General features: G+C 45.5%; 1 protein-coding gene across 3 annotated transcripts in view; it reads left to right on the plus strand.

The window, feature by feature from the left end:
- Window positions 1-11324, plus strand: part of UBE2G2 (ubiquitin conjugating enzyme E2 G2) — a 53376-nt gene extending 42052 nt beyond the window's left edge. For all 3 annotated transcript variants that reach the window (XM_037908681.2, XM_037908683.2, XM_037908682.2), the window contains 3 exons: window positions 4576-4694; window positions 6788-6928; window positions 8974-11324. In XM_037908681.2, coding sequence (XP_037764609.1) covers window positions 4576-4694; window positions 6788-6928; window positions 8974-9086 — 373 coding nt within the window. In that variant the 3' untranslated portion in view covers window positions 9087-11324. The remainder of the gene's footprint in view (window positions 1-4575; window positions 4695-6787; window positions 6929-8973) is intronic.
- Window positions 11325-11643: the final 319 nt, after the last annotated feature.

Genomic DNA, 11643 nt, shown 5'->3' on the forward strand with positions numbered 1-11643 from the left:
AAGTTACTCAGGCTTTGGCTTCAGCCACAGGTGGCAGGGCTCAGGACCCTGGGCTTCAGCCCCATGCAGTGGGGCTTCAGCTTTCTGCCCTGGGGCCCAGGGAGTCTAATGCTAGCCCTGCTTGGAGGACCCCCTGAAACCTGCTCACGGCCCCCCAGAGGGCCACGGACCCCTGAATGAGAACCACTCAGCTAGGGGATGCCAGCAGGACTAGAACTGCCAGTAGGAGAGGAGTGTCCCTGGGGGAAGGGAACAAGGAAGCTGCCCGCCATGTCCATGGGGAACAGGACGTGTTGCAGAGCAGCAGTTGGGAAGAGAGGAACAGAATAAAACACTTATTGGGTATATACAGCTGAAATGCCCTATTTCCTATTGTGACTTTTTCATGGCTGGAGTTGCTACAGGGATCTTACGTGACACTGAGGGCTAGTTGACACTAGAAGAGCTACAGCAGTGCAGCTGCACCGATCTAGCTGCGCCACTGTAGCAGTCTGGTGAAGATGCTGTATGCCAATGAGAGAGCGAGCAGAAGAGTGCAAAGGGGGACTGGATTTTGAGGTGTCTAGTGAGAGAAATAGCATCAACATGAGACGTATTGAGTTTTTGCCATGTCGTCCCATTCTGTGCGTGTGCCAAGTGGTTTGAGTGGGCAGGCTGTGCAATTAGACATTCATGCAGAGACTCAGGCTGAAAAGGTTGATAACCCTGTGGATCCATGGCCTTTTCCTCCATGCTGCTCCAGTCACCTGCACCTCCAGCTGCACAGCTTGCTCCCATGCTGTGCTCTCTTTGTGTGCCTCAGGTGGCTGCGTGCGTGTGACCTTTCCAAAGGAGTTAACTAGGCTTGTAGGACTAATTGCTGCTGACTGTGTGTAGTGCCCTTACTCCTCCATTTATGGCATAATATTTGGGGCTGTGTACCACCTGCAGTAGGTGTTCTTATTCTTTCCCTTTCCTGCAGGCCACCTTTGGGTGGCATGCTTCCAGATACCTAGGTGGTCTGAAGGGCCCAATGCTGGTTGGATGTTGGTATGGTATTAGTAGCTGGGAGTCTTTGGCTGCCATTTTTAGGTTAAGTCAAACTCATCAGCCACCATCTGTGCTGCGTAATGGAAAGCACAAAACTTTGCCCTACCTCTTTTCAATCTATGTGCCTCGTCTATGTCATTCCTGTCAGGTGTATGTATCCCCTAAAACAAGAAAAGGAGGACTTGTGGCACCTTAGAGACTAACACATTTATTTGAGCATAAGCTTTCGTGAGCTACAGCTCACTTCATCGGATGCTTTCAGTGGAAAATACAGTGGGGAGATTTATATACACAGAGAACATGAAACAATGGGTGTTACCATACACGCTGTAAGGAGAGTGATCACTTAAGGTGAGCTAATACCAGCAGGAGAGCGGGGGCGGGGGGGAACCTTTTGTAGTGATAATCAAGGTGGGCCATTTCTAGCAGTTGACAAGAACATCTGAGGAACAGTGGGGAGTGGGAGGGGGAATAAACAAGGGGAAATAGTTTTACTTTGTGTAATGACCCATCCACTCCCAGTCTCTATTCAAGCCTAAGTTTATTGTATCCAGTTTGCAAATTAATTCCAATTCAGCGGTCTCTCGTTGGAGTCTGTTTTTGAAGTTTTTTTGTTGAAGAATTGTCACTTTTAGGTCTGTAATCGAGTGACCAGAGAGATTGAAGTGTTCTCTGACTGGTTTTTGAATGTTATAATTCTTGACGTCTGATTTGTGTCCATTTATTCTTTTACGTAGAGACTGTCCAGTTTGGCCAATGTACATGGCAGAGGGGCATTGCTGGCACTTGATGGCATATATCACATTGGTGGATGTCAGGTGAACGAGCCTCTGATAGTGTGGCTGATGTGATTAGGCCCTATGATGGTGTCCCTTGAATAGATATGTGGACACAGTTGGCAACGGGCTTTGTTGCAAGGCTAGGTTCCTGGGTTAGTGTTTTTGTTGTGTGGTGTGTGGTTGCTGGTGAGTATTTGCTTCAGGTTGGGGGGCTGTCTGTAAGCAAGGACTGGCCTGTCTCCCAAGATCTGTGAGAGTGATGGGTCATCCTTCAGGATAGGTTGTAGATCCTTGATGATGGGTTGGAGAGGTTTTAGTTGGGGGCTGAAAGTGATGGCTAGTGGTGTTCTGTTATTTTCTTTGTTGGGCCTGTCCTGTAGTAGGTGACTTCTGGGTTCTCTTCTGGCTCTGTCAGTCTGTTTCTTCACTTCAGCAGGTGAGTATTGTAGTTGTAAGAATGCTTGATAGAGATCTTGTAGGTGTTTGTCTCTGTCTGAGGGGTTGGAACAAATGCGGTTATATCGTAGAGCTTGGCTGTAGACAATGGATCGTGTGGTGTGATCTGGGTGAAAGCTGGAGGCATGTAGGTAGGAATAGCGGTCAGTAGGTTTCCGGTATAGGGTGGTGGTTATGTGACCATCGCTTATTAGCACCATAGTGTCCAGGAAGTGGGTCTCTTGTATGGACTGGTCCAGGCTGAGGTTGATGGTGGGAAATTGTTGAAATCATGGTGGAATTCCTCAAGGGCTTCTTTTCCATGGGTCCAGATGATGAAGATGTCGTCAATGTAGCACAAGTAGAGTAGGGGCATTAGGGGACGAGAGCTGAGGAAGCGTTGTTGTCTCTGTTCTTGGTTTTCTTAGAGCAGTGATCTCCAACCTTTTTACACCCAAGATCACTTTTTGAATTTAAGGGCTACCCAGGATCTACCCCGCCCCATCCCTGAGGCCACACCCCTTCCCCACAGCCCCGCCCCACTCACTCCATCCCCCCTCTCCATCGATTGCTCTCCCCCACCTTCACTCACTTTCAGCGGGTTGGGGTTCAGGAGGGTGTGCAAGCTCTGGGTTGGGGCCGAGGGGTTCGCAGTGTGGGAGGGGGCTCTGGGCTGAGCCTGGGGCAGGGGGTTGGGGTGCAGGAGGGGGTGAGGGGTGCAAGCTCTGGGAGGGAGTTTGGGTGCAGGACAGGGCTCTGGACTGGGGCAGAGTGTTGAGGGGCAGGAGGGGATGTGGGCTCTGGGAGGGAGTTTGGGTGCGGGAGGAGGCTCCGGGCTGGGGCAGAGTGTTGGGGTGCAGGAGTGGGTGTGGGTGTTGGCTCTGGGAGGGGGGTCAGGGCTGGGGGTTGGAGTGTGGTCTCCCTCTGGGCAGCACTTATCTCCTGTGGTTCCTGGTTGCGGTGCAGGTTGGCTGCCACTAAGGCAGGCTCCCTGCCTACCTCGGCCTCACACCACTCCAGGAAAGCGCCAATGCATCTTTGCGGCCTCTTTAGCGGGTGTGAGCGGCACATGGCTCTGCATGCTGCTCCTCTCTGCAGTTGGCTGGAAATGGGGAGCTGTGGCCAACAGGAGCTGCGGGGGCGGTGCTTAAAGGCAGGAGCAGCATGAGGAGGGAGACCTCTGCCCCTGCGGGGTGGCGCTGGCAGCTTCCAGGAGCGGCGTGGGGCCGGCGCAGGCAGAGAGCCTGTCTTAGCAGCAGCCCCACTGCAAAGCCAGAGATCACAATTGACTGGTGACCAGTAATCAAATACCAGCAGTTCTCTGCTTGTAAATATCCTACAATAGCACACCCCAGGGTGTTCATCAGAGAGGAAACTTCTCTACTACAAACTTCAGTTCCCAGAGTCCACTTGGCTGTCAAAAGCAGTGTGAAGAGGACTTGAAACCTAAGGAGAAATAACTTAACAGTGCCATTTCAATCACTTTTCCCATGCTTGTAATGACTCAGATAGTGGTCTCATGGGGCAAACCATGCTTTGTGTGCCATGGTTGTGAGGAAGGGAACCAGTCATGGGTCCAGCCCTCACATCTTTGAATGGAAACATTGCAAGCCTGTGTTTCATACTTCAGGAGACAAGCTCTGAACAGCAGTGACTGATGCCGGGAGTTGATATATCACCACCTTTCTCCTGAAATGTAAACTTGAAAACAAATATCAGACTTTTTCAGAACAAGTTTCAACAAGATCTTAGTCATTAGCCACCTTTAAATGGGGGATATTGGTGGTAATGCTAGCCACGCCAGGACAGGAGAAGTCTGTTGTTCAAATGGACATTAGCATGTGTTGCACAAGAATAGTGTCCTGCACATTATAAGTAACCTGCTGCTACTGATGTGCCATCTTCTGAAATGCTTTACTACTTGTATTGCAGTAGCAGCTGGCGGCCCCATTCAGGTTCTGTGCCCTGCTGTTCTCAGTGTTATAAACGCACAGTAAGAGAGGTCCTGCCCCTAACCGCTTACAGTCTTTTACAAATAATCATTTTGTTACTCTTAACTTTTGGGATCTTTTTTTTTTCTGTCCCCTACCATAACTGTATTATTTGAATTTTAGTGGAATCCCAAGTGCGTGCATAATAATTTTCTTAACACTTTGACTCTTATTGCAGGAGTACTGATAGGCCAATATACTCTTCTTTCCGATTTCTTTTTGATGTTCACAACACCAAGGTTAAATTGTATTTCTCTGATTAATCCTCTTAATAAGTGACTACTGCAGAGAGAGGGATTTACACTGCAGTCAGGTACTTAATTTGTTTCACTTGTTTCTAGGGGCCCAGAGGATACCTGTTTTGAGTATGGTGTTTTCCCAGCTATCCTGAGCTTCCCTCTTGATTATCCTCTAAGTCCTCCAAAGATGAGGTTCACATGTGAGATGTTTCATCCAAACAGTAAGTTTGATTCAACAGGTGTTTGGTTTTTTTTTAAAGACTTTATTTTAATACATAATTTTTTAAAGGGGCAACTGTTGTAGGAGGACATCAGGTGTTTCCACAAAGGCTGTTGTCTCTCATTTAACCCCAGATCTGGAGTGTGTGCTGGGAGCTCTCCTAACCAGTGGACAGTTTCATGTCTTTCTGGAACTGTCTTTTCTCCTAATCTAACTCTCTCTTATCGTGCTTTCTTGGTCATGGTACAGCAAGGGTCAGGACTGAAAAGTGAGTCTGTCTTGCATGGGGATCATTGCAGGAATTCTTGCAGTTATACTACATCTGAATTCTCTGATGCCGTATGCCTTGTGGTGTATGGCTAGAAAAACAATCTGAATCTGGGGTAGACTCTCTTCTGTGCTGTTCTGTAACTTAAATGTTGCTAATATGAGGAATCTTTTTAAGGGAAGAAAAAGTAGCATTTGCTGCAAAAGACGGGGGTTTAATGAGATTCCTCATGTGACATTGCTGTGAGGCCAGGTGCCTCTGTTCAATATGTGGCACAGCTCAGATTCTTGGATGTGAATTTCAGCAGACCTTTTTTTTAGTCTTTTAGTGTAACTCCAATCTTTTTAACTGTTCGCTGTATCACAACCAAACTGTTTTTATGGGACTCCTCTCTGCAGGTAGGGGTTTAAAAATGTTCTACTGAATAATACTAATGCTTGTGTCCAAAAGCTCATATATTTTAAAAACCGCACCAAATGCTATTCCAGCACTCAGTTCTCATTTTCTGAACAGGCCCATGGCGTTCTGCACAAAGCTGTTGGTTACTGCTTTAATTAGTTATTAAAGCAACACAGAAAACATGTGTGAACCTTTTATTATGACTCAAATTATGTGCCTGGACCCATCCTCTGATTCATTAAAGTCTGACAATACTAGAGGGAAAACTCTGGTCGCACCTGCCCCGCATGTTCCCCACCCCTAGTACACAAGCTCTGGAATGTCAACCACTTTAAGTTCTGGCTGAGATTTAGGTACCTGACATGAAATACGGTTTAAACAAGCCATGGAATTTGTGCAGCTCCTGATCTTCACCTACTCTGCCCTTCCTGTACACTAGGGTATATTATTCCGTCAGCAAGAGGGGTAGTTTAATCCACCCAGCTCCCATTGCCCTTGTCTCCGACTGATTGTCAATGTTCTTAGACCCTGCCTGTCACCATGGGAACTGATCTCCCAGTTGACTCCTGTACAGATGCACCTTTAATGTAATGTAAGGAAAGTTCTGCAGGGACTGAAGTTTTCAAGAAGCCTGGGTGACTTAGTTGTGTGTGTATATGTATGTGTGTGTATATATATATATATATATATATATATATATATATAGGGCTAAAATTTTCTACACTGCTTTGAAAATCCAGCAAGTCAGCATAGCAGTGACCAGCAGAGGATGGAGTTCTTGGAGTGTCAGAGTATCTTGTGTCCAGTTGCAGGGAGGAGACTAGCAGAGGATTGTGGTGAGATCCACTCTTAATATCTCCATCTCTGTTCCGGAAGGAGTACGCTAATGAAACCTGCGGGTGAGAGTAATTTGGAACGGGTGGTGAGGACAGGGCAAAAGTCTGTAGGGAGGCTAGAAACATGGGCAGAAAATAACGAAGTGCGGTTCACTTTGGAAACTACGGGGTAACGATTCTCTGGAGGTACAGTAATCCATATTGCAGAGTCCCTGGGAGAGAGAAACTTGGGCACTAGTGATGCTGAAAAATGTTTGGCTCTAATTTGCTGCCTACTTTCACTGTAGAGTATTATTTTTTTCTCCTGTGCATGAGATCTGATTTTTACAACCTGCCTCTGTGACCTGGGCTACAATGATGGTAAAGTTAGGTTCTCCCTTCTTAGTTCAGGGAAGATAACAAAACACCCATAACTTGTCCTGTTGCCTTCTGAAGGGAAAGTGTCCCCTTGGGTTCAGCAGCGGCTGTGTGGAGGCAAGGGCTGAGCAAGTCTGGTCATCTCTGCACATAAATAATTGCTGGGCTGAGGAGCCCAAAGGGGCAAATGCATCATTTATAAAAAGCTTTTCATCTCCTCTGCTTCCTCTTCAGTTTACCCAGATGGGAGAGTTTGCATTTCCATTCTGCATGCTCCCGGGGATGACCCCATGGGGTACGAGAGCAGCGCTGAGCGGTGGAGCCCAGTGCAGAGCGTGGAGAAGATCCTCTTGTCAGTGGTCAGCATGTTAGCAGGTAAGGATTAGTGCCTCATCTGGAGTTGCTCAGCTAGGATAGCATTTCTGAAGCATGGTTAATGTCTTTACTTTGATATTTGTCTTTGTTGGGCAGTCAAAGGTCTCAGATCTTGTTCTGCAACAGCAAGATCTGTCAGTGCCATAACAGCCACCTACTGCTTTATTAATGTATCGGTACCCTCAAAATACCTGGACTAGATCAGCAAATTGGTGGCTCCAGGTTTGCATGCAACCTCACACTGCTTCTCTCCAGGCTAGTGGCACTGCCATGTAGATCTGTGAGGCCCAGTTACTGCTCTCTGCTATCGTGTGTGAAACCAGGGTTCAGTTTTTGGTTCTCACTCTGATAGGTCACCGAAGAAGTCAGTGTTTCAGGGACAACCCTGCAAGCCCTGTAGCTAATGTAATAATATTTCACACAGACTTCTACCCTGGAGATAAGTTTCTAAAGTTTGGCTATCTAATAACTGGAGAAGATAAAAATGTGTCCCTTGAATAATTGGTACTGAGTGATAAAAATATAATTTAGGTGCTTAGATGCTGCTATGATGAAGGCTGGCTAAGAACCTAGAGAGGTATTCTGGATGTATACACTCAGGGAAGAAATACTACCGTCGACCATAATCACAGCAATGACCATCAGGATGTAAAATCCAAGGTTTTAGGAACAGAAAACCTGAATGAACAGGACGCAAAGCACTCTACTTGTTCCCATTTTTAACATCAAGACTGTTCCCACATCAGCTCAATTACCAGTTATACATTAAACATCCTAAGGCTTAATACAGTGATGTGTAGGCCTCAAAAGGTTTGGGTTGTGTCACCATCTTACCCAGGCTTTCCAATGCTCCAATAGCTGCCTGGACTCTTCCATCCTTGTGACTTTGTTTCCCTTTTTCCCCTGCCACAAGACACACCTTTGAATATCCTTTGTGTAGCAGAGATTCTGAAAACCTCTTTCCTGGACCCTGGCTGCTAGCAGATTCAAACTGTGTGCTCTGGAGTTGTGCCTACCAAAGACTGGAAACTGAAGGCAGCTGGGGCCTAGTGGAGAGGTTGCGAGAGGTATAGGGTCCCACAGTCTGATCCAGGAGTGGTGAGAAAGGTCTGGATGGTAACAGTCTTGGAAGAAGCTAGGTTTGGAGATTGGTGATCCTCAGGTTAGTGTTTCTGTGCTCTGAACTGGTCAAATCATCCGTAGTTGGATTAATTTGGATCTGAAGTTCATGTACAGTCACAAGAGACTTCATGAGCTTTATTCCCCTCTTGTCATGGAATGGCTCCAATTCCTTGTGATCAAACCATGAAAGCAAAATGGCAGATGCAGGAGGTAGAGGCTGGGAGTCAGGACTCCTGGGTTCTATTCTCAGTTGCCATTGTCTGTATGATCCTTAAGAAGTAATTATGCTCCCCCTTTCACCACTGTTCTTTATTAATTTTGGGTAAGTCTCTGTACCTTAGTTTAGCTGACTGTAAAATGAGTTGCCAACCTCACAGGGGCTTAAATACTGTTTGCAAAGTTCTCAGATTCTTGAGGCTGAAGAAGTGAAGGTTGCTCTAGAAATGAATGTTGTGTGTGTTTCTGTGGCACTCTTCCCCCAGGTGCAGGAGAGGACCTGCAGTGGTGGGGCTGAAGAGAAATCTGGGTTTTCATGAAACTCCAGAACCAGAAAGGGATTTGCCAGGCGGCAGCCTGCAGTGTTAGAAACCTCCACTAATCTTCTGATTGCCTCATTGGTGACAAAATACTATCTTAAGTGCTGAGGTTCAGCTACTAAGAAAGCACCAATACCAATCACTTAAGCTTCTCCCCCCAGAAAACCTCTTGCTGAAACTCTTCTCTGTTTTCTATGAGATATGTGGAACAAGGGGTGGGGTGGGCGCTGCACATATAGTGGGATTTCCTCTCCAAAGGCATCTACATTCCCCCTGGTGCGGATGGTATCCCAAGCACACAGGGGGATGAATGTGCAGAGGCAGCATTTGAAGAACCAAAGTCCTCGGTGAGTAACCTGCCTATCTGTTGTGTCTTTCTCATTTCAGAACCAAATGATGAAAGTGGAGCCAATGTTGATGCCTCCAAAATGTGGCGGGATGACAGAGAACAGTTTAACAAAATTGCCAAGCAGATTGTGCAGAAGTCCCTTGGGCTTTAAAAACAAAAGAGAAAAGAACGAAACTGCAGTGTTTTGTATTTCTCTCCAGCTGACAGAGAGCAATGCTTAGTGCTGATACCAAAAAGGCAGATTTTGCAAAATTGTTGGCCTAATTCTTCCTCTTTTTTCTTTTTATTATTCCCCCCCCCCCTTAAAAAGCCTCTGGCTCAGACTAAAACATGTAGCAAGGGGGTACATTATTAGAACTCAAAAATGGAGTCAGTCCTATTGCAAAGGCTGTTCAATGCTACCTCATTCTGTTGTATTGAAAACATGGAGACTTTACAAAGCATGAATTTGAGCCTAGCACAGTCTTATACTCATTTTCTGCAATCCGCTCCCTGGTCTCATCAAGAAAATGCACAAGTGATTGTGCATTGCCGAGCAGTGGAATTGATCTTATGCTCCCCAGTCAGTGATTCAGAGCAAAGGTTAGTGAACGAATACTTAAGTAGCTAGGTGGTCAGCATATTAATGTTTGCAGGTATTCCCAGAGCTTGTTCCGGAGAAGAGGAGTTTTAGGTGACCTGCTACAACAATCACCTTTACGTTTCTGCTTAACATCGTACCCAAAAATGTGTGCAGAAACAGAGTCATTTTTAATTGTGTGATCTCATTGGGAAATTGGAAACAGCAATGATATTCAACACCAGAGTTCACAAAAAGGTAGCTCAGTGAAAGAGGTTCTAAAACAAGAATACCTTCAGGTTGTTTTAATGTAGGTAGCGATTTTAAGTTTTTTAGCTAAGGCGTCTCAAATTCTAGATGGCCAGTTTCATCGGTGGCTGATGCTCGTGGACCCAGCTGTCTAGAATAGCCCAATATTTTTTGTATCATGCTGTCAGTCTAAATCTAGCCTTTGAATCTGCTTTTGCAAAGAAGAGATCTCAATGACTGCTGTAATTACTCCCTAAAAATATTTATTGTAACTTCCAGTTTAAATCAGAGAGGTAGGTCAGGAAACCCAGTCTTTTCCTAAACATTTTGGTCAGCTGTTTTGTTAGGTACCTGCATCCCGAAACGCAAGGTAGGTCATCTGTGCTCTGAAAATCGTGGAGCCGGGGGAGAAAGGGGCTCAGCTAGTCCTGCTGGGAAAGTAAAATCTTTCCAAGATATTGTGAGATGATCTGAAACCCTGTTCTGCCAATACTTGATAGAGTAGAGTACTGACTTGAACACTTGTCATGACAGCCCAGGTCACCCAAACTTCAGGTAGGGAACGTGGATTTTGACGGTGATCCAATTTAACCCTTACTTTAACAGGAGTTGCTATTTCTAGATGCTAACTGCTCTTGCATACCTAAGTCAGTGCTGGGGGAGATCCTTATCACTGATGCCATCCTCTAGAGAATGGAAGGATGCACACTTGCAACATTGTTCTACTGACCTCTGTATGGTATGCAGCAGGACAATGAAGAACTTTCAAACTCTACTCATTGTAGTGCCCAGACTATAAAGCTGGTGTGGGGCACCTTCTAGTGTTCTTGCTTTACAACTGAACCTCTTGTCTAGGTCTGAATCTTCTGTAGGCATTTCCAGCAAATATGCTTATGCTGCAAGCAATAACATAAGCCTCTGTTGTGTGTGGAATCAAATATTGTTGACTATCTTAAACAGGCTAGGATAGGAGTATCTTTTTTTGAATGAAAAGAACCAAGAAATCAAATTATAGGAATAATTACATTATTGAGAGAGCTTTGCTGAAGTGACATATGTATATTGCTCTCATTTCAGTATCTGGTGGCTTGCAGTTCATATTGCATACACACATGTGCTGCATGTCACTCTAGGGCGTCGTCTTTATCCATCACTGAAGAGACTCTGGGCTGGGATAACTTGCTGGATTTACCTCCATTATAGGGAGTAATTCCTATAGGTTTGGAAGAGGACTAGTTTTGGGGGCAGGAAGATGATGGAGTAGTATTGTACCCAACTAGTATTTGCAAATGTACATGAAGATGTAGCTTTTGTATGTGGAGTGAGGGCATTTTATGCACTGGATAGATGCGGTGTAGCTTGTGGAGTACCATAGTCACATTAGGAAACAGCTTCCTAAAGGAGGGGGCTGTATGCCTGATTCCAGACAGATTGATCACAATCAAGAAAGGGACATGGCAGAATTAGTCTTGTTTTAAAAACAAAATATTTTTATTCATGTGTATTCAAAGATTCATTATCCTTATTTTATGGTGGAACTTAATCTGTATATTGAAAATAAAGTGATATTTTCTTCTTTCACAAAAGCATAAGAATGAATTTCTACTCGGTTGTTTCTTTCAGTAGATGAAAAGATAGATAGCCAGGAGAGTACAGCTTTGACTTGGGCCCCATGTGGGAAAGGATATAGTCCACTATCATTAAGCCCACAGGAGAGATATTCAAAGACACAAAGGGGCATAAGAATTGCCAGGTGGGCTCAGACCCAAGGTCCAACCGATCCAGTATCCTGTCTCTGACAGTGAACAGCACAAGCTGTTTTAGAAGAAGGTGCAAGAATCCTGTCCTGCACTGGGCATGAAGGTCTCCTTGTGATCTCTAATAGCAACAGCTCAGCTTA

This window comes from Chelonia mydas, chromosome 9 (genome assembly GCF_015237465.2).
Source record: "Chelonia mydas isolate rCheMyd1 chromosome 9, rCheMyd1.pri.v2, whole genome shotgun sequence".
NCBI lineage: Eukaryota > Metazoa > Chordata > Testudines > Cheloniidae > Chelonia > Chelonia mydas.